Consider the following 22,614-nt stretch of genomic DNA (forward strand, 5'->3'; position numbering starts at 1 on the left):
AAAAATGTTCAACATTACTATCAATCAAGGGAGTAGAAAATAATATACTATTTTCATCTATAAAATTAATAAAAATTCTAGGGTAAAATAAACACTGTATTCTACTGCTGGAAGGAGTAAAAATTAAGATAAGTCACTTAACATTAGATCTAGTAATTCCATTTCTGGGAATCTACCACAGGAAAAATATGAATTACAGATACAAGACTCAAGTACAAAAAGGGAAAGTGGTTGATAATGCATTTCTTTAGAGAAATAAAAATGGTCTTTTCCTTCTCTTCCCCCTTTCCTCCCCTTGTTTCCTTCTGCTCAGTTCTTCACTTCCCCAGCAATTGAAACCAAAACCTACTAGATTGGGACTCAGCAAGGTGGGGGGCCCTGGGTGAAGGATACCTGTCCTCCCCGCCCTAAAGATTCCCTCCACCAAAACTCCTTCCAAGACCTGGCCCTGCCCCTGCCCACCAGGGCCAGCCAAAAGTAACTAATTCCTCCCATGGCCTGATTCTGCTAAGGCTGCATATGAAGCCCAGAACTTCTTGGTGGCCAGCAGCCATTTTAACCCTGAAAACAAGCCACATCAGATATTTGACCAATTGACACCCCCCCACACACATGGCCACCACCTCACACACCCCCCCCTTGCAGCTGAATAAGGAAGAGCTTTTTGTGCGCCATGTGCTTTCATCCGGAGAGAGGTAGTGTAATGATGGCCTTAGGCCTGAGCCTAAGCAACTCCATTTTAAAACTCCAGTTTGAAACCTGCAGTCTCACCAGGCACGCCCAAGGAACCCTCCAATATGGCCCACAGGCACAAACAAGTCATTTCCCCCAGCCCTGACAAACTCAGAGTGAAGTCTCTGGCATGTTTCCTTGCCCTATTAGTGGAAAAGGCAAGAAAATCTGGGTGGGGACCACCAGACTAGATGCTTTAATCCTAGGGCAAATGATGTCACTGAGAAACCCCACGGCAGCTGATAGGAAATGAAAGGGTGATCAGAAGCCCCAAAACTTAGTATAAATGATGGAGCAAATGAACAGACATTCAGCCTAAAATGCCAGATTCATGGGATCCCAATAGACCTCCAGGAGCTGATTCAGATGCAATCACACAAGAGTCTTTATTGCAAGCTCGAGCCTGGACTCACAACCCTTTCCGATGCAGAGGTCCCAAGGAGTGAGTCCCAACCCTTAGTTCAGTGAGGATTTATAGTTTTTTGGGGGATACTCTATGCATCACACATCACAACATCACACAGCAAATCATTTCATACCACAGGAAAATCAAACAACAACTCTTAACATTGATTAGCACATTCACTGTGGGAACAAGTTGGGTAAGGGTTATTGGTTAGTTCAAGTGGTGGATACATTGGTTTAGGCCTCCAGGGGTTGCAAGAGTGTATATGCTAAAGTGCAGGGTTGCCTAATCATGTTATCAATCACCAAAACTACTGGGAGGGTCACCTGGCATTTCAGATATTTTCCCTGTCTCACTCTGAGTGGTTGTTGCTATGGTCTGAATTAGGCCTCAAGCATTTTTTTTTTTTTTTGTCTTTTCAAGAACTTGCATTTGCTGAGTCAAGGATGTCTGGTACAGACAAATGACTCAGCAGAGTAGCTTACGTGCCTAGGAACTGGTTTTCCAAGGACAAGGGTCATTCCCCCTCCCTTTGGACTGGCCCTGCTCTGAGGTAGAGGCTGGTTTCTCAAAAATGGAGTCACATCAGTTTCTCAACTTGCCCTCATGCTGATGAGGACCTGGACTGACATCCCAATTTTTCTCATTGTTTGCCTCACCCTCTGCATCTTCCTCACTGCTCTTGAACTCTACAGCCACATCTTGACCCTGGTGAAAGCCGCGACATTTCTCTATGACCCTCTTCTCCACCTGCCCTCAGCTCCACCCCAGGAGAAACCTGCCTTGGTTCCTGATCTGATCACCACAGTCTGAGTAAGAGTGCATCTGCTGGACTTAGAGCCTAAGGCTTAAGACTTTTGATCTGACACTTGAGCTTAGCATGCAGAGGGAATGTCTGTCATGAGCCTGTCATGATTAAGTGTGTTTGCAGTGCTTAGAATTAATCTAGAATTGTTTGCTCTGAATTGATTATGTCTATTGCAGTATCTAGCATTAAGGATTGTCATTTTCTTGATTAAGAAAATGAGATTGATTAAGAAAATGAAATAGAGTGATTAAGAAAAATGTATTGAGTGATTTGAGTGAATAAAGCATTGAAAAGGGCAGAAGTGTGGACATTCTTTATTTCTCCCCCATCACAACAGGTAGAGGAGAACCACGGCAACCCACACAGGGTGGCAGAGCCTGAGTGGAGTGAAAAGGGTGATCCTGTGGGGAATCCATTCAGCACAGATGTAAGAACCTCCAACAGAAGGAGGAGAGAATTTGTGTGTATATTCAGGGAGTGGGTTGCCCAGAGCAGGAGAGGAAGGCATCTGCAGGGTGAGGAGGTGGTAGCAGTTAGGAGAGCTGGTTATGTACAAGGACATTGTTCAAATAAGCACATACATTGAATATAGAGGAAAACAGGTTTCTCACTGCCAGAGAAACAAATTACAATTATAGAAAGGAAGAAAACATAATGAGGTATTGACTGAGCATTGGAGATATTAGCATGAACTCAACAACTTTCAATATATATATAGATAATAACTACAAACAAACATATGTATCTGTGTCCCTTCGGTGGGTATGAAATCAATATCACCCCAGTAGCAATGAGGCCACTAGGGTCCAAATGTGGGTTTCTAAACATTACTACTATTCTCCACTAAAAGGAACAAGGCTCTTTGGAGAAATGGCGATTCCTAGGCAGGGGCAGGAAGTATACAACGAAGCTGGAATATCTTGTGCCAGAAAGTGACATCAATCATTGACTAAAATCATCTAATTTTATTAAGAATCTTAAGAAATAGACTCTATTAGTATCTTCATTTTGCAAGTGAGGGAACAGAGGCTTAGAGAGTTCTGAGATTATTAGTCATTAAGGAGCTGGAAAATGTACTTAGACCTGGGCTACTTCAAAACTCATGTGCTAAACCACTATGCAATACAACCTTGCAATATTGACAATTGTCAGAGTATTTTGTAGTAGATTAGTTTACATACTTGTTTCCCCTTTGAATTAAATTCTAAGTTCAAAGACCAAATCTTACATATTTTTGTATTCTCAGCTTTACACAATGTCTGACTACTTTTCAGTATTTTATTCTGGGATGAATACATAGCAATTGTACACATAACAATTAAATAAAAATTCAAAGTACTACTGGACTCAGTGGCACACACCTGTAATCTGAAATTGTCTGAAGACTGAGGCAAGTTTGAGACCAACCAGGAAAGTGTAGCAAGATCTTCCTTGTCTCAAGATAAGAAGGTCCAAGGATGAGGCTAAGTGGTAGAGAATTTGCCTGGCCTACACAAGACCCTGTACTGAAAAAAAAATCAAAATACTTTGTGATAGAATGTGAAAGTGAATGATAGAGACAGTAAATGGTCTTACAGACCTTGAGAAATAAAAGATCCACGCATACTGTGTGGATTTTAAAGAATTTAAAGACAAATTGTGGTCTGGAACTAGACCTTAACTTTAGAAGAGAATTTGATCTGATGATGGAAGAAAAAAATTAAAAGTATAAAAAAAATGAACATGGTGTGTTTATGGTGCATTAGGAAACCGACTTCATGATAATTATCATGAGCAAGAAAAGAAAGCTGAGATTGGATCAGAAGGATGGAAGCAGTTTGTGGAGCACTTTGGAATTCATGTTGAGGAATTTATGTAACAGAGATAAAAGAGTAAGATCATAACTTCTGTATTGAAGTGAAGCTTGCATCCCATCCCAACACCACCAGTACTAGGTGATCCTGTGAATTTTCTAAATATTCTAAAATTCTTCCAACTGTAGAATTGTTTATTAGTAAGATTCTTCTGCTTGACATAATTAATCCATATAAGAAAACTTACTATGGTAGGCAGCACATAACAAGTATTCATAGAATATTAGTTTTTGATATTGTAATTGTTATTAATTGGAGCTTCATCTTAAAACTGAATAATAGCAATATTCTAGAAAGATTAATTCTTGCACAGGACTGGGAGTGGGTTTTGAAATTTAAAGACAAATTAAGTGAGTATTGACATAATCTTAGCCTAAAATAATTTTAAAAAGAAGACATTGATTGCATTGATTAGAACAGCAAGGATGGAAAAAGCATTCTCTAAAAAGTTTACGACAAAAACTATGAAATTCAGTAAGTGACTGGACATGTGAGATCAGAAAATACATGCATTAAAAAATATCTTCAACATTTTAAACTTCTAAAGACCAAGTCACCGGGAAAAAAAACAGACAATGGGAGTAAATCTCACTGGAGATGAAGGGAAAGATGAGAAGATGTTGGATTTGAGACGATAACTAGAAATCTGCATAAAATATCTAGCAACTGATGGGCTAAATAAAGGTTTGGAGTTTAAACTATTAGAACAGCAAGCATATGTTTGAAACTACCTGACTAAAAGTAATAAATAAAGGTAATAAATTGATAAGTCTTCTTTTAAAAAATGTATCAAGAGAGTCAAACTAAGGTTTGGGACTTTGGGAACATGAGAGTTAGGGAATGAAAAAAGGGAAAAGAGCCAACAAAGGAAAGACCTTCTTAAAGGTAAAAGGAGAGTAGGGTAGAGCCCTGCCATGGACAAGCTGTGTCATGTGCTCTGTGAGGTCAAGATCAGAGATGACAGCAGGCCACTATCTATAGACTACTGCTATATAGTGATGAATGGCTGTTTGAATAAAACCATGAAAGCTAATACAAGGCTGCAACCTTGCAACCTTCTCAGTAAAAAGATAATGAGGCAAAGTCATTTTTCTAAGAATAAATGGAAGAAGATGGAGTCAAATGCTGTCCTTGTTTGTATTGTGGCAGAACAGATATTGTATACTGGAATTTGAACAGAGTTTGCATGAAATTGTGAGCAAGCATAAAAAAGAGGAAGAGATGGTATGTTACCCCAGGGTTAGCAATACTAGGTAATTACTCTTGTTCCTAGGCCTGAAGGAGCAAGAGGAGTGGGCAATTACTGGGACCTAGAGAAAGCTGTTTGGAGAAGCCAGGAGCTGTGACCATTAGAAATAGAAACAGCCGTAGAAACAAGAGAAGGAGCAAGGGGAATAAATAATCTGACCTCACTCTCCTCTTGCCCTCTAGATTTCAGCTTCAGTCATTAGCTGAACACATGCAGAAACTAGGAGGTAAGGAAGTCAGGTTGTTGCAATTTGAATACGTCAGATTCCTAAAACAGAGCAAAGTACACAGAGCTACAGGATGCATCCCACGCAAGTGCTCAAGAAGAATGGAAAGCATTCCATTGAGAAAAGGGATAAGAAGCCAAGAGATGAGAGAGAATTGTCAAGCTAAATTAGATCTGGTTGACACTAGTCAGCCCCTTTAAATAAAGGTATATATTTTTATGTGATTATAAGAATCCTATATAGTTATTATAGCAAATTATTTCAGAAGCATTATAAGAAAATTTAAATCACCCATAATCATTTCTTTTTTTTTTTTCCCAATGGGTCACTAAAAAACATTTTAATGATTTCCTTTTTTTTTTTTAATTTTTATTGTTGGTTGTTCAAAACATTACATAGTTCTTGATATATCATATTTCACACTTTGATTCAAGTGGGTTATGAACTCCCATTTTTACCCTGTATACAGATTGCAGAATCACATCAGTTACACATCCATTGATTTACATATTGCCATACACCCATAATCATTTCTAATATTTTTAAAGTTACTTCCAGCCTTTTTTATATGTACAAATAATTACAAACAAAATGAGATTACACCATAAAAATCCGAATCATCTTATGTTCTTAAGATAAAAAATTTCAATCGAATCATTACCTAAAGAATTAAAATTAATTTTTATCGAATGCCTAAAATATGCAAGGAATTTTTACATAAAAAAATAAAGCTGGATAAATGGATGGAGGTGGGAGGATGATGCAATTAACCAGGTACTGACACAGGTAGTAACTGATAGTTATATCCTGGATCTATTTCAAGGTAGAGCCAACAGAATTGCTATTGAGGATGCACTGGGAGTTCTCTGATTGTCCCTTCAAATATATTTGAAAATAATTTTTTTTCTGTGACCTGAAAGTCTGAGTCCACAGAGTACAATTCTCCTGTTCTCCTTTGGTTGGGTTCAGACAACAAACAAAACTAGGAGACATGATGGCAGAAGATCAAAAATGGGTATTTTTTTCCTCCTAATTATTCATTGACGTTTTCTCAGATACCCCCTATAGTGTGCTATCTATACATCACCAGGATGCTGAATGACACAGGATGTAAGAAAAAAGAGTCAAAGTTGATGCCAATGGGCTGAGGCTGTGGCTCAGGGGCAGAGTGCTTGCCTAGCATGTGTGAGGCACTGAGTTTGATCCTTAGCACCACATAAAAATAAACAAATAAAATAAAGGCATGCTGTCCATCTACAACTGCCCCCCACCAAAAAAAAAAAAACAAAAAACCCAAAAAACAAAAAGGTGATGCAAAGTTTCCTGATCTGAGCAACTGGAAGAATGAAATTAATTGTCATTTACTGAATTGGGAATAGACATCAGAAAGGAAACAAATAACACAAAATAAATTCATTAGGATATAGGGTACTTACAGAATAGAATAGAAAGTAGAAATGTTATGAGGTGAGTGGGTTGAAGCTTCAGGCTTGCTCAGAGCTCCAGGTTCAGAAGTTGGACATGATTAGAGATCAAAAGGGAAAATGGGATGGGGCCAGTCCATTTGAGGAACTGGGGCAGCGATCAGCTCACCTGTTGAGGGAGGAAACAATAAAATGGCTGCTGACCACTGCCCAGGCAACTGCAATATAGTAAGCTTCAGGCCTAGAAGAAACTCTTCAATGCACAAGACAACCTCTTCAGCAAAGAATTATTCAGCCTCAAGCAGGAGTGCTGAGGCCAAGAAACCCTGCTCTGTATGAAAGCTGCCTCATGCTTCATTTTCTATACCTCAGAAGACAAGTCAGATTATTCTAGATTTAGGGCCTCAAACTCCACTGGAAACCATATTTTAAAGCAGTAGTGGCAAACGTATAGGTACTTTTCAAAAGAGTCTCTGCAAGAATTGCCATCACATTTGAAATTATTTTGAAAGCCTAGAATTTAACTTTACAATACTATGGTAAAATGTAACTGCACAAATGAATACAACCCCACCTGGTATAGCATAAATTTATTAGGAGTTTAAATAGACCATCTGTATGTGCTCAAGTCTGCAACTAAAATTAATAAGGTTGTAAATCATGTTACAGCTTTGAAATTTTTGCAGGAACCTTTCCAGGAAGCAGAATGCTATGGTTTTGTCTAATGACAGATCCTCAGGCAGTCCTGTAACAGGGCTGCATTCACAGCACACAATATGCTTTTTGTGTCCCAAGGGTTCCCTTGGGACAAACTGACTTACCTGGAGCAGGTGGACAGATTCACTAGAGAATTCAGCCAGTGCTGTAGATGGGCTTTTTCCCTTAAGCTCAATTCCAGAACTGAGAACCTGGGCTTGGCATGGAGCCAGGCAGGCATCTATAGCAGTTAAAGAAGGGAAGGAAACTTTGCAAACATGCCTCAGAGCCTTAGAGTTTTTATGACTGGATTGTTTTCTAACATTCTGGCAAAGACTGATATACTTTATAAGTAAGAAATATTTTCTTTTTTCACTTGGAGCTAGAAAGTTTTATGTCTAAAATAAACATGATTTATGTCCCAAGAAAGCTCAGTTCCAGAGCACTCTGGACCCTTGGCTAACTTACACCTCTCCTACACTTAGAATCTAATTTCTTATCACAACCCTGAAGTGAAAACTCTGCCCTTAAATTTCAAGGTACAGGAAAACCTGGACACTCAGAAGGAAACAGTCTATGGAATAGAAATTGTGCAGCCTATGTCACAAGAATTGGGGCTCCAATTATCAGAAAAATGTTAAGTCTTTGGTTTTCCCCACCTCATTTTGCTATCTCTGGAAGTCCCCTAAATTTACTTAGTATTTTCCTGAAGCTATAAAAACCCCTACTCAGGAGAGTTTTAATATGTAAAAAAAAAAATTTCACAGAGGTTCTGCTTGACTGCTATAACTTAGGCTATCAAATTAGCTCAACAACTTAATAAACTCCATCAACTGTTTTTTTCCTATTGTAAATGAATAAGTAGGTCATTTCTTCAGATTTGTATGTTTTAAACTTTGTGCATTTTAATAATATTAATGTGATTAGATAATTAATTCCCTCAAGAAAAACATTCTTAACTCACAAATTAGCCAAAGTTTATACTTTTACAAAATTTATGTGTGCATAATTATTAAATAAAATTTATGAGTTCACTGTTTTGTATTGAGCTCCTACAGTTGGCCCCAATAGACAAGACCAAACCAGAATGAAGTCATTTACTTTAGGAGCCCACCTAATCAAACTGAACTTTCAAATGTTTAAAAAAAAACATGGGTTCACAGTAACCAATCAAAAGGGGTCAAATTTACCTGAGCCAGCATAATAAGGAAGTCCCCTCTGTTTTAACCCTATTAGGAAAGAAATGGTAATAACCAATCTGCTTTCTGTTCCCTTTTCTGCTTTCTTAAGCCTTTTTCTACCCAGGAAAACCACATCATCTGCTCAGCTTGGGGGAGCACCTTTCTTTTCTCATGAGATGCTGTGCCGGTCATGAATCATTAATGAAAGCCAGTTAGATGATAAAATTTGTCTAAATTCCATTTTTAGAATATATATGTATGTACACACACTATACAATTCAAACCACTTTAGGAAACAGATATAAAGACCTAGAAGGTGAGATACACTAGACCTCAACAGGATCTTAGAATAAAGGAAAGTGCTTAAGAAGTCTTTGGAAAGTGGGAACTTGTGAGAAGAGGTACAATTTTAAGTAGATTCAATGAAAGGGGAAATAAGGATAAGCACACAAAATAGTTGCCAAGAGAGAGTTTCTTGGTGATGATGGTGTTTTGATGTTTCCCTTAGGGAAGAAATCATTTGAGTCTCTAGAAATGCTAAGCCTAAAGTGAATTAATGACCGTAACACACTGATTGCTAATATGCAAATAATAAAACGTAAAGGCTAAAATCCTAGTTAATAGTTCTAAGTTCAGAGTGCTGTAACAAAATTACCATAGACTGGGTAGCTTGAACAACAAACATTCATTTCTCACAATGTAGGAGGCTGGGAAATCTAAGACCAAGGACATACAAAATCACATGTCTGATCAGAGTTTCTTCTTGGCTTATACTTAGCAGGCTTCTTGCTATATTCTCACATGACCAAGAGATCATCTCCTTATAGTCAGTAATATCATTCATGAGGGGTCTGCCCTCTTTTCATAATTACTCCCTGAGATCCCACTTCCAAATATTATTGCCTTGGGGATTAGGCTTCAACATATGAATTTGAGAGATGTGCACATTCAGTCAATAGAAAAGCTACTAGAAAAGCAGTAGGAAGTATTTGATTCTACTTGTATCAGAAATGTTTCATAGCAGATCATTGGATAATGGTAGATTGGCCTCTGAGTTTTGAAGCATTTGCTTCCTTTCCATCTGGTCTGGTTGAATTCTGGAGAATGTTAAGCACAAATCCAAGCCAAAAAAATATCCTCTGAGTTAAGAATGACTTCATGTGTGATTTCATTCTAGATGAATATAGAAATTTCTAATGTTGTTGCACAATATATGTTGTGTTCACAATTTTCCCTTAAATGTGTGACCATATATATTTACCAATAGGCATATTAGTGTTTACAGCATTATCTCCTGGTTTCATGGTCAGCTTGATACTTTAAATCAGCCCAAGACTTTGTACACAGCTGATGCTCAACAAATATTTGAATATTTCTTTAATGAATCAGTTAGGTTCAAACAACTCCAGCTTTCACCAGCAAACGTGGCTTGTAGAATTGACTGATATTAGCATGAGTCTGAACCACACACTGTCCCATGCTGTGTTTAAATAAAGAAATGCCCTAGAGAATTTTTGCAATTTGGATCTTAAAAAAAAGTAGTTGAAAGCTACCTAAATTTCACTTTTAAAAAGTTGATAAGAGCCTCATCTTAGAAGTCAAAGACATGAGGATTCTACTGAAAAGGCAAAATTTCATCAACTTATTGGCAAGTAGAACACGAAATGATGTTGCTCCCACCAGGATACTTTATCTCAGGAAATATCTCCTCCCCGCAGTTTCTCAGTAGTTCCTGCTCAGAAGACAGGCTTGAGGGGGGAAAATAAGCACATAGCAGATCACAAAAATCTAATTTACTCTAAAAAGTAAAAGTTTCTGATAAGTAAAATTAGAAAATGAAATAATACTGATTTCAAGCATAATCTTTGCATACAAGCTTTGTCCTTACCTTTTTCTTAACTAATCACATTAAATGATGAAATGTTTTATTTGTTTGATGGAATTTTGTGTTTCTAATTTGTTTACATAAAGTGAATTTACCTCTTAAAAAATAAAAGCTATACCAGCTGCAGTGGCACATGTCTGTAATCCCAGTGGCTTGGGAGGCTGAGGCAGGAAGATCATGAGTTCAAAGCCAGTGCCTCAGCAAAAGTGAGGCACTAAGCAACTCAGTGAGACACTGTATCTAAATAACATACAAAATAGGGCTGGGGATATGGCCCAGTGGTGGAGTATCCTTGAGTTCAATCTCCAGCACCCCCAAAATTAAAAAAAACAAAAACTACATGTACATGGGACATATTTACCTACGAAATCTAGAAAGTACAGCAAACTGGAGCAGGCTAGGAGAGGCTCTAGCAGGCAGAGACAGAGAAAGAGAATATGCTTTGGAATTTATAGTAGTCTCTGTTAAGAGGGTACAGGGGTGGAACAGGGCTGCCCCCTGATTTCTTTGGGGTAACCCGAAGTGGGTAAGGAACCCACTTTGAGTTAATTGTCCAGACATTTACAGGGGTTAATTAGTACCACTGAAGTCAATGATAGCCTAAGAGCTAAGAAACATAAGGAAAAATATTAACAAAGGATTTACTACTGAGCTCTATAAATATAGAAACAAAGGCAACTGTGTTTAGAAGTTCACTGAAAGGATTGTAACACTGGCAGAGGGGATACCAGTTCATTACTCTTCCCCTTTCCATAGCACAACACACAGATGTTGCCCTCAAGATCAACAGGAACCCTGATTAGTGGTAGGTACAAACTAAGAGGTCATGCCAAAATCAGGACAAATCTAAAGAGAGCATAAAAAAACCCACAGTTAGTCTGTTTTCAAGCATACAGCAATGAGCTGGAATTCTTCTAATGACTATCAAAAAGATAGAGTCAACTCTTCTAAGATCCGGCACAGAAAGTGGGACATTTTGTGCTGGGAGGACTGAGGGTTGAGTGCTAGCATCCTTGCAGGTAGGGACTCAGTGCCAGAAACTCCTGATGTTGTGAAAGCCCCCTGAGACACATCCCCTCAAGTTACCGTGGACAAAGGGGATATTAACTGATTACCCTGACTGGATGATATTTTCTGCAATTATCAAGAATACCAGTAACAATAAATGTTGGTGAGGATGTGGGGGAAAAGGTTCAATCATTCATTGCTGGTGGTACTGCAAATTGGAGCAACCAATCTGGAAAGAAGTATGGCAATTCCTTAGAAAACTTGCAATGGAACCACCATTTCACCCAACTATCCCACTCCCTAGTATATACCCAAAGGACAAAGCCACATCAGTGCTTATAGCAGCTCAATTCACAATAGCTAAGCTATGAAACCAACCTAGGTGCCCTTCAACAGATGAATGGATAAAGAAAATGTGGTATATATACACACAATAGAATATTACTCAGCCATAAAGAAGAATGAAATTATGCATTTGCCAGTAAATGGATGGAATTGGAGACTATTGTGCTAAGTGAAATAAGCCAATCCCAAAAAACCAAAGGCCGAATGTTCTCTCTGATATTCGGATACTAACACACAATGGTGGGGGAGGGAAGACTAGAAGGTCATTGGATTAGACAAAGGGGAATCAAAGGAAGGGAGGGGGAATGGGAATAGGAAAAACAGTAGAATGATTCAGACATAACTTTCCTATGTTCATATATGAATATATGACCAATGTAACTCTACATCATATACAACCACAAGAATACTCCATGTATGTATAATATGTCAAAATACACTCTACGGTCATGTAGATCTAAAAAGAACAAAACAAAATACAGGGGCTGAGGTTGTGGCTCAGAGGTAGAGTGCTTGCCTAGCACGTGTGAGGCACTGGTTTGATCCTCAGCACCACATAAAAATAAAGGTATTGTGTCCGACTATAACTTAAAAAAATTTTTTTGACTCACAGAAGATTAGTTGAGTCACAAATTAGTTGACTCACAGAAGACCCTGTACTCAAAAAAAAAAAAAAAAGAAAACCAAAATCTGAAAAATCTTTTCTAATGTTGGCCTTTCCTCTAATTAAACTCCTAACATTAGGGATAATTTTAATTTTATGATAAACGATATTGGATTTGTCAGCTTAGGAAATTACATTTTATCTTGTTCCTTTGTTTAATGTTCAGCAAAAAGTCAACATGTGCTATGTGACATTATCATTTTTATAAATTCAATTTTAATTCAGTGAGTGACTAATGAGAACTCAGAATAACTTCCTGCCTTTGCTCACTTTTAGGCACCAAGACAGTAATTGAGTTTAAAGGATAATATACTATGCAGAAATATAAAAACAATACTATTACTAACATAGTCTTTTTTGCACTAATACAGTCAAGATCCAGTTTCTTTGACCTTAACTAAAACCATCCATAGCAAGAGATGTGGTGCACATATCATAATGTACGTGGGAGTAGCTGTCAAAGGAAGTCTGTTCCAAGTTCTATTCAATGATTCTCTTAGTGAAAAAAAAGTGACTTGGCATTCAAATCAGTTTTTAAATATTCATCACCTACTTATATGTACATTGTATATTTCTGGTAGCAGTCAGGAGGCCAAGTTTCAGTGGACCTATAAAAATGGATCAGTGCCCCTTCTCTGAAGGGCACATAGAGAATATCTGGCATTTGGGGAAGAGTGGAAGATCCCATAGAATATTAGAGTCACTGCCCTATAAAAATTGATTCCTCTCACCATATTTCTTTCCTTACCCAAACTTATCCTCAGGTGTTCAGAAGGCATTTTAGATTCTGGAATGAAAATTATCTTTTAAAGTGGTAAATTTTGGAATATATCTATTTTTTCCCATTAAAATGAAAGTGGTTATTAATATAAATAAGATTTAAGTAAAAATTAGCTGTTAACATTGATTATTCCAAATAGTTATTTGGTATGGTTATACCTTTGATTCTTAAATTCTGTTATCATACAGTTTAGATGAATAACAGGCTAGGAATATCTTTCTTAACACAATTAAAAGGAAAATATTCCTTTGGAATGAATTACTTACAGAATTTATAAAATTCCTCACATATTCTGACAGAGTAAAATAATAGGAAAGTCTTTTTTCCAAGATGGTTGAGGAATAATCTTATTAGAGAAAGATAAAGTGTCAAAATCTCCTCTATATCAATGACATAATATTTGTGTTATTATGTCTGGAAATTAAAAAAAAAAACCTGGTTTTGGTAAAACTTTTATTTTTCCCTTTATGCTAGTTATGAAGCCCTTTTCCAACTGTGCTAAAGATGGAAATCACACTTGAATTTGTAGGATTATCAATATGACAATGGAGGTGGGGGGTGGGGACAGACAGTAGTACTGAGGAATTAAATTGTCCTTTTTTAGGAAACTTGTGTCTCCCTTGAATGGCTTTGATGTCTTCACCTACCCACAAAAATCCCCTCATGTAATAGACTCCCCAAATCATCTAGTAGTTTGAAATTCATAAACTGTACACTGTTCTCTAGAGGGAAAGTTGAATATGGACTATAATATCCATAGATCCAGCTCCCAACCCTCATTTTATGCTTTACCAGGTGGTCTCAGTTCCCCTTTTTCTGCAATCCAGTATTTTTCCTTTCTAGTTTGTTATACTAGTTCCCAATATATTGTACCATTTGCTATACTGGTTTTCTAGATTTTATTTTCAGCTCTTTCCTAACAGGGTCTACCCACCGGCTTAAATTCCAGATCACTTTTGGGTAGCCTAACAATACTCTCTAGCTTCCCAATTATCTGGGGACCCAGACTGGAATGGCCCCAAACAAATTCTGAGTCTCCAAGAAAAATACTAAGGTTTCTTGCTCTGTTATGCACAAAGCAACACAGGTCAACAGCTTTTATTTAATGCATATTCTGAAAAAAATCATAGCTTGAACAACATTTATACCTTCTGAATCATGAACCCAGTTATCTATAAACTGGGCTCTTTAAGTTTGTACCTACTTTCTCTCTTCCTTCCTAATTTCACATTTCCCTCTGGTAGGAAGCATGGCTAAAAGGAAGCCTTGAAATAAGGTATCAAAGAGAAATAAATGCTTAAGAGAAAAAGGTCTAAACAGGAGAGAATAAATAATAGTGAACAATATTTTGAAATGAAATTGTTAAATATTCATATATTTTGAAGTAAATAAATTTATGAAAAAAGCTAATCACTTTTCCTTTACGGTCCACATGTTTTTAGTATTGAAAAGACAAAAATATATTAATAGAAAATCCTGTTTTCTAATGACAAATCTCTTTAACAAGTAAAGCACACCAGAGAAATATTCTAAGACACATTCCCTAAAAGAATTAAGAATATTCTATGGGACTCCCCTATTTCCCACCAATATTAAATGTTCTAGATCCTGTCTCTTAGCAAGAGTGACTGGTTAATTTTGTATAAATCCAACAAAAATACGGGCTGGGTTGTAGCTCGGTGGTAGACCACTTGCCCAGGATGCACAGGCACTGGGTTCAATCCCCAGCACTGCATTGAAACAAAAAGAAAAACAAAACTTAAATTCAACAATTAGCTTAGTATAGCATTCAAAGCCTTCTATAATCTGAACTCCAAATTGTCACTGTTATATAGGGTAGTATGATAGTTAATAGTATGTATTGACTTGACTGGGTCACAATGCCAGATATTTGGTCAACTATTATTATGGATGTTTCTGTGAAGGTTTGTCTTTAAATAAGATCAACATTAAAATTAGTGTACTTTGAGTAAAGCAGATTACCCTTCAAGATTACCCTTCATATGGATGTACCATCTAATCAGTTGAAGACTAACAGAACAGACTGACTTTCCCTGAGCAAGAAAGAATTCTTCTGGCAAGATTGTCAGTGGGTTCAAACTGCAATTCTTCCTGCGTCACCAGTTTGCAGCCTACACTATAGATTTTGGACTTACCAAGCCTCTAAAATCATGTAAACCAATTCCTTAAAAAACAACAACAACCCCCCACTTCTTTAAACATACACACAGACAGACACAGACACACAGAGACACACAGTTGGTTCAATTTGGGGGGAGAATCCTAGTATAGTTAGTGATAAGATCAGCAATTCTATAATCAGAAATACAGGTTCAGGACTTAGATTTCCCATTTACTGTATATGTTGGAAAAGTTACTTTATCTCCCTAAGTCTCCATTTCATCTTTAAAATGTGAATAATAGTAATACCCTTGATTCTCTATCCAAGCTCAATTACATGCTAAGAAATCTTAAATCTCTATTTTTTTTATCTTATGGCCACCCTCTATAATTAGACATAGACCTAATTTTCCTTCCATACCCATTGTGGTTTTTAAAATATATCCATAAATTCTTTAATATTCTTCCCCTCAAGTTTAATTCCTTTCCCCTTCAATATAGACTGGGTTGCTTCAGATGAATAGAATATGTCAGTGATAATTCATAACTTCCCAGGTAGAGTTATAAAATGACTATAGCTTCCATCTCTGTCTCTGTGTCCCTACAGCTATGTTCACCCTCGGTTACAGCTATGTAACAGAGGAATCAGTTGTCTGGTCTTGGGCATCCTAGGGAAAGGCCCAGTAGTGAGGAACTGAAGTCTCCAGCCAATAGCCAATAAATTTTGAAGCAGATTTTCCAGCTGCCTCATGACTTTGGCCCAGCCAACAATTTCATTATAACCTCATGAAAGACTCTGAGCCAGGACCACCCAACCAGTTCTTGAGCTTCAAAAACTGAGATAATAAATATTTGTTCATTTATACAACTAAGTTTTTTTGTTTGTTTGTTTGGTACTGAGGATTGGACTCAGGGCACTTGACCACTGTGCCACATCCCCAGCCCTATTTTGTATTTTATTTAGAGACAAGGTCTCACTCAGTTGCTTAGCACCTCACCTTTGCTGAGGCTGGCTTTGAACTGGCAATTCTCCTGTCTCAGCCTCCAGAGCCACTGGGATTACAGGCGTGTACCACTGCGTCTGGCTACAACTAAGTTTTGAGGAATTGATTACACAGTAAATAACTAATATTGCAGTCAACCCAAATTTATGAGAGTCTTTACTAACACATAGACTTTCTCTTTTCTGTTGCCCCATAGCATTTCATACTATCACTACTACAATACTTAAGCCATATTAACAACGCTCATGTATTTGTCTCCCTTCCAAGGCTGTGAGTTGCTTAAGAGTGAGCCATGTTAACTGTACTAAGTGGGAAAAAAAAAAAAAAACCAGACTCAAACCTGGCAAACAAAGACCTCTTATAACAGTTAAGCTAAAAATTAACGTTTCCCATGTGTCATACATTGTTCTAAGCCTTTTGAAAATATTATCCTGGTTAGTCCACATAAAACTTTAGGGCATACATTATTACTACTACCATTTTACAGGTGAGGAAAATGAGGTCAAGTTATAGAGAAGCTGAGTAGCTAGTAAATGTTGCAGAATTAAAGGATGATTGTTTCTTACAAGCAAAGCCATATTTTGGTCACCTCAGAATCCCTTACAGTACCTGACCTAGTATGCAATTTGGATATAAATATTTGCTAAATAAAAGCAGCTTAGGTGTGTGTTTTGTCTTTTTAGAATGAGCCTTGGAAACCTTGCTTGTGGATAATTTGATTCTCAATTTAAATAAAAGGAGGGGTACAGTAAACTATGTTGTTATGAGACCAAAATTAAACTTTGGAAGATTTAAACCCTTCTCCACACCTCTCCCCCATAAATGCATAATGGGGAAAAAAAGGTCTTGGTAGTTTGCTTTTATAAAATATACAAAAATAATTTTTACTAAATTTATTAAATGTAGTGGTTCAAAATTCCATAAAGTCTTTAAAAGAGTAAAATACATTATTTTAGTGATGTATTTTTCTCCCAACCAAAATACATAAATAAAATATTTCTACTGAAGACTTTTGAGATACCAATACAAATAGGTGGTTGTTATTTGATTTCTTGGCTCCTCTTGATAAAGCAGGAAACCAATGGTCCCTTCTGGTAAAGTCTTTTAAAGTAAGTACCTAAATATGAGAAACTGAAAGTCAGTTTACATCCAGAGTTGTCTGAAATATAAAAGGCAAGTTGATTTTTGACATGCTTTGAGTCCTTCTTCATGTTAATTAGGAGGTCTTACATTATTTGGTGAATGGGGGTTCCCTGCTCTCTTGATGACATAATGAAGAGAGGTTTGGGAAGTTGGGAAGTTGGTTTGGGAAGTTTCCATCTCTGTAGAAATGAACGAAAACAAATATTTTGAAAGCTATTAACATAATCTTTAAATGTAGGCAGATGCTAAAGATAAGTGATTATAAAGATAGTAAACCATTTCCCTTGTTCTGTAGGCTTTGATATTTTTCCTACAAGATAGTACTTCATAAATTGCCTGGTGGAAATATTACCCAAAAGGTTCATTCAGGAAAACAAACTGGAAATTTCTGCCTAAATATTAAATAGGCAAAAATTAAATAGTCTTGCCTTCTTTACTCATAAAATTGTAAGTAGTACACTTCTAATTGTATTTCTTGAAAAATTAAGGATTACAAACCACTTTGTGTTGAACCATTTGGTTTCCTTCCCCAGTCCTAGACTTCTGAAATCTGTAGACTTTTCACTATTTTGCATTTCAGGACAGACCCTTTATTAAAAAAGCACAATTTCTCAGGTGCTTCCTTACTTTACTACTCTGCATTTGAAGCAAGACATGCTTTTATTTTAAGATTTGCTATTTCAGTCATGAAATAAAGCAAGTCTAAGAATTTTAATAACTCCTCCAAAAAAAAAAAAAATCAGCTCTTTAGTAACACAAATAACAACTACTCACTGAATTGTTTTTTTTTTTTAAATTTGTTCTAGGATTAAAGACAAGCCAAGAATAACCATAGGTTGAGTATTTTTATTCTAAAATTTAATGCTAGCCAAATATATCTACAGGCCAAGCCAGAAAAGAGTAGCGATTAATAGCATACCATACCCAGGAGTTGGTCAAACAGGGTTTGAATCCTGGCTATGCCTTTCTAAGCTGTGTGGCCAACCTTGGGGATTTACTTTACCTTTTGATCTTCTCAAACATGGGGACAATAAAAATACTACTATAGAAAAGTACTGTGGGATTAAAAAAAATGAGAGCTTATGATAAAAGTGCTTGGTATGATGCCTGGTAGATTGTCATCTGTATGTGTTAGGTTATTATTATTCTCAAATGCCATGTAGAATGGAAATCTAATTTTAGAATTTAGGATAAAAGGGAAACATCCCTAAAAATATAAATTCCTTATCAATATATATATTAATGTCTTCTTATATGCTGTATTTTCTCAGGGGATATCATAACTTTGCATTTTTACAACTATAATTCATTATAAGAAAATTACAGTTATTTATAAAAAAAACTATTGGGTTAAAATTTTATAAATGAGTAGTGAAGAAAAAGAATGTCCATTTGTTTTTTAAACAATTGGAACTAGCTCCTTACCTATCTATTAACTACTTGTAATTATATTTATAGTATTGTGAATTAAATTGTCATTGGCAATCTTACAGACAGCAAGATAGTTTTAATTAACCTGAACTACAAAAAGAATAAATATATAATGAAGTGGTTGCTCTAAAATAATCCTGGTTACATTTTAATTGATTCAATTCTTATGACAAACAATTTTGTAAATTCATATTCATTAAAAGCCATAGAAATGTAAATACCATAGGACCCAGGAATAACCCAGAAGAGATTATGAGAAAAAGATGTTAAGGGAAATTTTTTTCTTCATTTTTTCAGTAATAGCTTTACTGATATATATTTTACATAATTTACAAAATATATTTATATATATATTTACATAATTTTACAAATATATTTTACATAATTCATCAATTTAAAGTGTACAATTCACTGGTTTTTAATATATTTAGAGCAAACATCACCACAATCAATTTCAAAACATTTTCTTCACCTCAAAAACCAACCCAATGTCCATTAGCTATCATCCCCTAAACCCTTGTCTGTCGCCAGCCTAAGCAACCACTTTCTGTCCTTATAGGTTTGCGTATTCTGGAAATTCATACAAAGAGAAGCATATAATATGTGACCTTTTGTGATTGGCTTCTTTCCTGTAGCTGGTTTCAAAGATCATCCATAGCACATACGAGAACTGTCTTTTTAAGGCTAAGAAATATCTATTGTACAGATTTACTACATTTGACTTGTTGGTTCATCAGTTGATAGCTGTCTTAGTTTTCTGTTATAGTAAAATAACTGAGACTGGGTGGTTTATGGATGAGAGAGAGAGAGAGAGAGAGAGAGAGAGAGAGAGAGAGAGAGAGATTGGTTTCTTTGGGCTGGTAGTTCTGGGAGTCCAAGAGTATGGTGCTGGCATTTGCTTGGCTTCTAAAGAGGGCTTCCTGGTGGTGGAAGGGGAAATGGGTACATGTGGAAGGGAAGAAGAGATCACTTGACAAGGAAGGCATCAAGCAAGGGAACCAAGGAAAATGAACTCATCTTTCAACAACTTTTTCTTTCAAGAATTAATCTATTCTCATGAGATCTGACCATTAAAGACATGAATCCCTCTTTAAGACTTCACATCTCACAACACACAGAGGGGACACAGCCTCAGCATGAGGACAAACCATATTCAAACTATGAAGACAGACCTTTGAGTGTTTTGCTTTTTGCCGACTATGAGTAATGCTCTGTGAACATTTGAGTATTTCTTGAGTGGATAGATATTTTCATTTTTTTTTTTTTTTGAGTGTACATACACCTAGGAATAGATCCCCGCGCCCCCAGGGGATTGAATCCAAACCCTTGCACATACTAGGAAAGCACACTATCATTGAGATACACTTCTAGCACCTATTATTCTTACAAAAGTGAAAATAAGCAATATTTTTTTGGCCCAACAATGGAATTATACTACTTTTATGCTTAAATATTGGCTATGTAAAATTAAGAACACTTTATACTGAAAAAGGCTACATGAAGGGAAAAAGCAAGACACAAGATAACCTAGGTGAAATCTTTCCAAGGATTCCCATGGGGTTTCCCAATCCATACTATCTTATGGATCTGTCCCCTGCCTTCCTATATGGCCTGGGCTCTGCCCCTCAATTCTCTGAGGGCCTGCCACACTAGTTTCCAGGGACTTTTCACAGTGTCAGCTTTAGAACCTTGGCACATGTTACTTCCTCCACCCATCTCATTCTTTGCCCACTTCTTTGCCCGTCGGTGGTTTCAAGTCTCATTTTAAATGTCACTTCACCAGAGAAACCTCTGATACTCCAAACTAGGCTACTGGTAACTGTTTCCATAGCAGCCTGCAGTTTTCCACTTTAATACTTTTTGATACTGGTAATTGTTTATTCACTCAGTAATCAAATATTGAGTCTTTTACATGTACCTGATAAAAGAAACCATACAAGATTCCTGCTATCTGTGATCTTATATTCTAGGGAGGGGAAGGCACAAATAAACAAATGAATGCATTGGGTAATTTTAGGTATTGATAATTAGCTCAACGGCTACCTCTGCTTGGACTGTAAACTCCTTGAAGACAGGAGCTATTTCTTTCTTGGTTACTTCAACATTGCTAGTCTGCTGAATAAACTCAATGCTCTATGACTTTTTTTTTCTATTGTTATAACAGGCATATGGCAGACAAAGATGGAAAACCCTGCCGCAGTCCGGCTGCAGCAAAATAACTGGGGGGGTGACGAATAACTTGTGTACGTTGATACAGCAAGAGTGGAAGCCGTTTATTGCAGGACAGGAGCAGTATTTATACATTCCACACAGCTTATCTAATTAGCATAAACTAGATACATCAGTCAACCAATAAGGAATCTCCACACTTAATGGCTCGCTTTTGTTACTTTTCAAACCACTCCCTCTGGCATTTTGCCAGGCACCATCCAGACTTGTTTATGAACTCTAACATTCCCCTGGCAAAATGCCAGGTGTTATTTTGACTTGTTTACAGACTCTAACAAAACCCCAATGAGGTTATATTTATAAATGGTTGAGTTTAAGGTTTTCTTCTCTCTTCCAAAGAATTCTGTTAAGACTATACAGTGTTTTAATAATTAAAACAATTAAAAGATAGGCAAAAATTATCATTTGGAGTAAGACGCATTTACGTCATCCACTCCTTAAGAACCTACTAATAACCCTGAAAAATTCAGACATGTTGGTTAAATGGATAGAATTCTCTTGGCACACTACCAAGCAGGCTCCTAGCCATTAGCAGTACAATTTAATGCTTTAAATGAAGCCTTAAGCACCCGACGATGTACCCCCCACAACCCCATTTTCTGATTTCTAAAGCTCTTCATAAACCCCCTTCACCCACAGGATGTGGCAGCAGGGGAGGAAAACAAACTACAAATTCTTTTACACGCCAACGATAAAGAAGACGTTTTTTGCGAAGTCAACAAGAATTCAAGATTTTTACTCAACAGATCCCCAGCCCCTTATGTATAAATCCTTCTGTGTTGGAGATAAGCTAGATTGGAAAAAACCAGGTGGCTATAGGTTGGCAGAAGAGCAGACCAGACAACCCTGCCCCCAGGCGAGCGCTCAGCTACTTCTTTCTTCCCAGGAGCGCATGCGCAGCGTACTCTCCGGCCACCACACGCCTCTTCAGCTAGCCGAGAGGGCGCTTACGTCATCGTGAGGTTCAGGAAGACCCTTCCGCTCCTTCAAAGAAAACGAGTCCGCGGGCTTTCAGCTCATCTTAACCCACGGAAAATGTCCTCCCTTCTTCCACCCAAGTGTCAACGACTTCCCCAGTCCTTCTACAATAGCCTAACTTTTGGGCAAACTTCTCTTCGTGTTGGTTGGACAGAAAAAGCGGCGGAAATGAAAAAGGGGGAGGGTGAACAACTAATCCAGTGTTGTTTACAAGGAGCGGACAGGCGAGGAATCAGTCCGCGAAGGCGGAGCTGAGGCAGCCGGCACTTCTTCCTGTCTTCCCCTCCCTCCCCAGCCTTCCCCGCGAGCGGACGCGGCAGCGCCTCTGTCTCGCTTTTTCTTATTTTTCCCCCTTTCCCCTTTCTTTTCTTTTCTTTTTCCCCTTCCCCCCCTTTCACCATTTCCCCTCGGAGGCGCTTCCCCCGGGCAGGGGCAGAGCCGGTCTCACCC

General features: G+C 37.3%; 1 protein-coding gene across 1 annotated transcript in view; it reads right to left on the reverse strand.

The window, feature by feature from the left end:
• Window positions 1-6,848: 6,848 nt before the first annotated feature.
• The window catches only part of Septin11 (septin 11), a 138,016-nt gene continuing 122,250 nt past the window's right edge, over window positions 6,849-22,614 (reverse strand). The window contains exon 10 of the mRNA XM_048784811.1: window positions 6,849-6,867. Coding sequence (XP_048640768.1) covers window positions 6,864-6,867 — 4 coding nt within the window. The 3' untranslated portion in view covers window positions 6,849-6,863. The remainder of the gene's footprint in view (window positions 6,868-22,614) is intronic.

Source organism: Marmota marmota, unplaced genomic scaffold, assembly GCF_001458135.2.
Source record: "Marmota marmota marmota unplaced genomic scaffold, marMar, whole genome shotgun sequence".
Taxonomy (NCBI): Eukaryota; Metazoa; Chordata; class Mammalia; order Rodentia; family Sciuridae; genus Marmota; species Marmota marmota.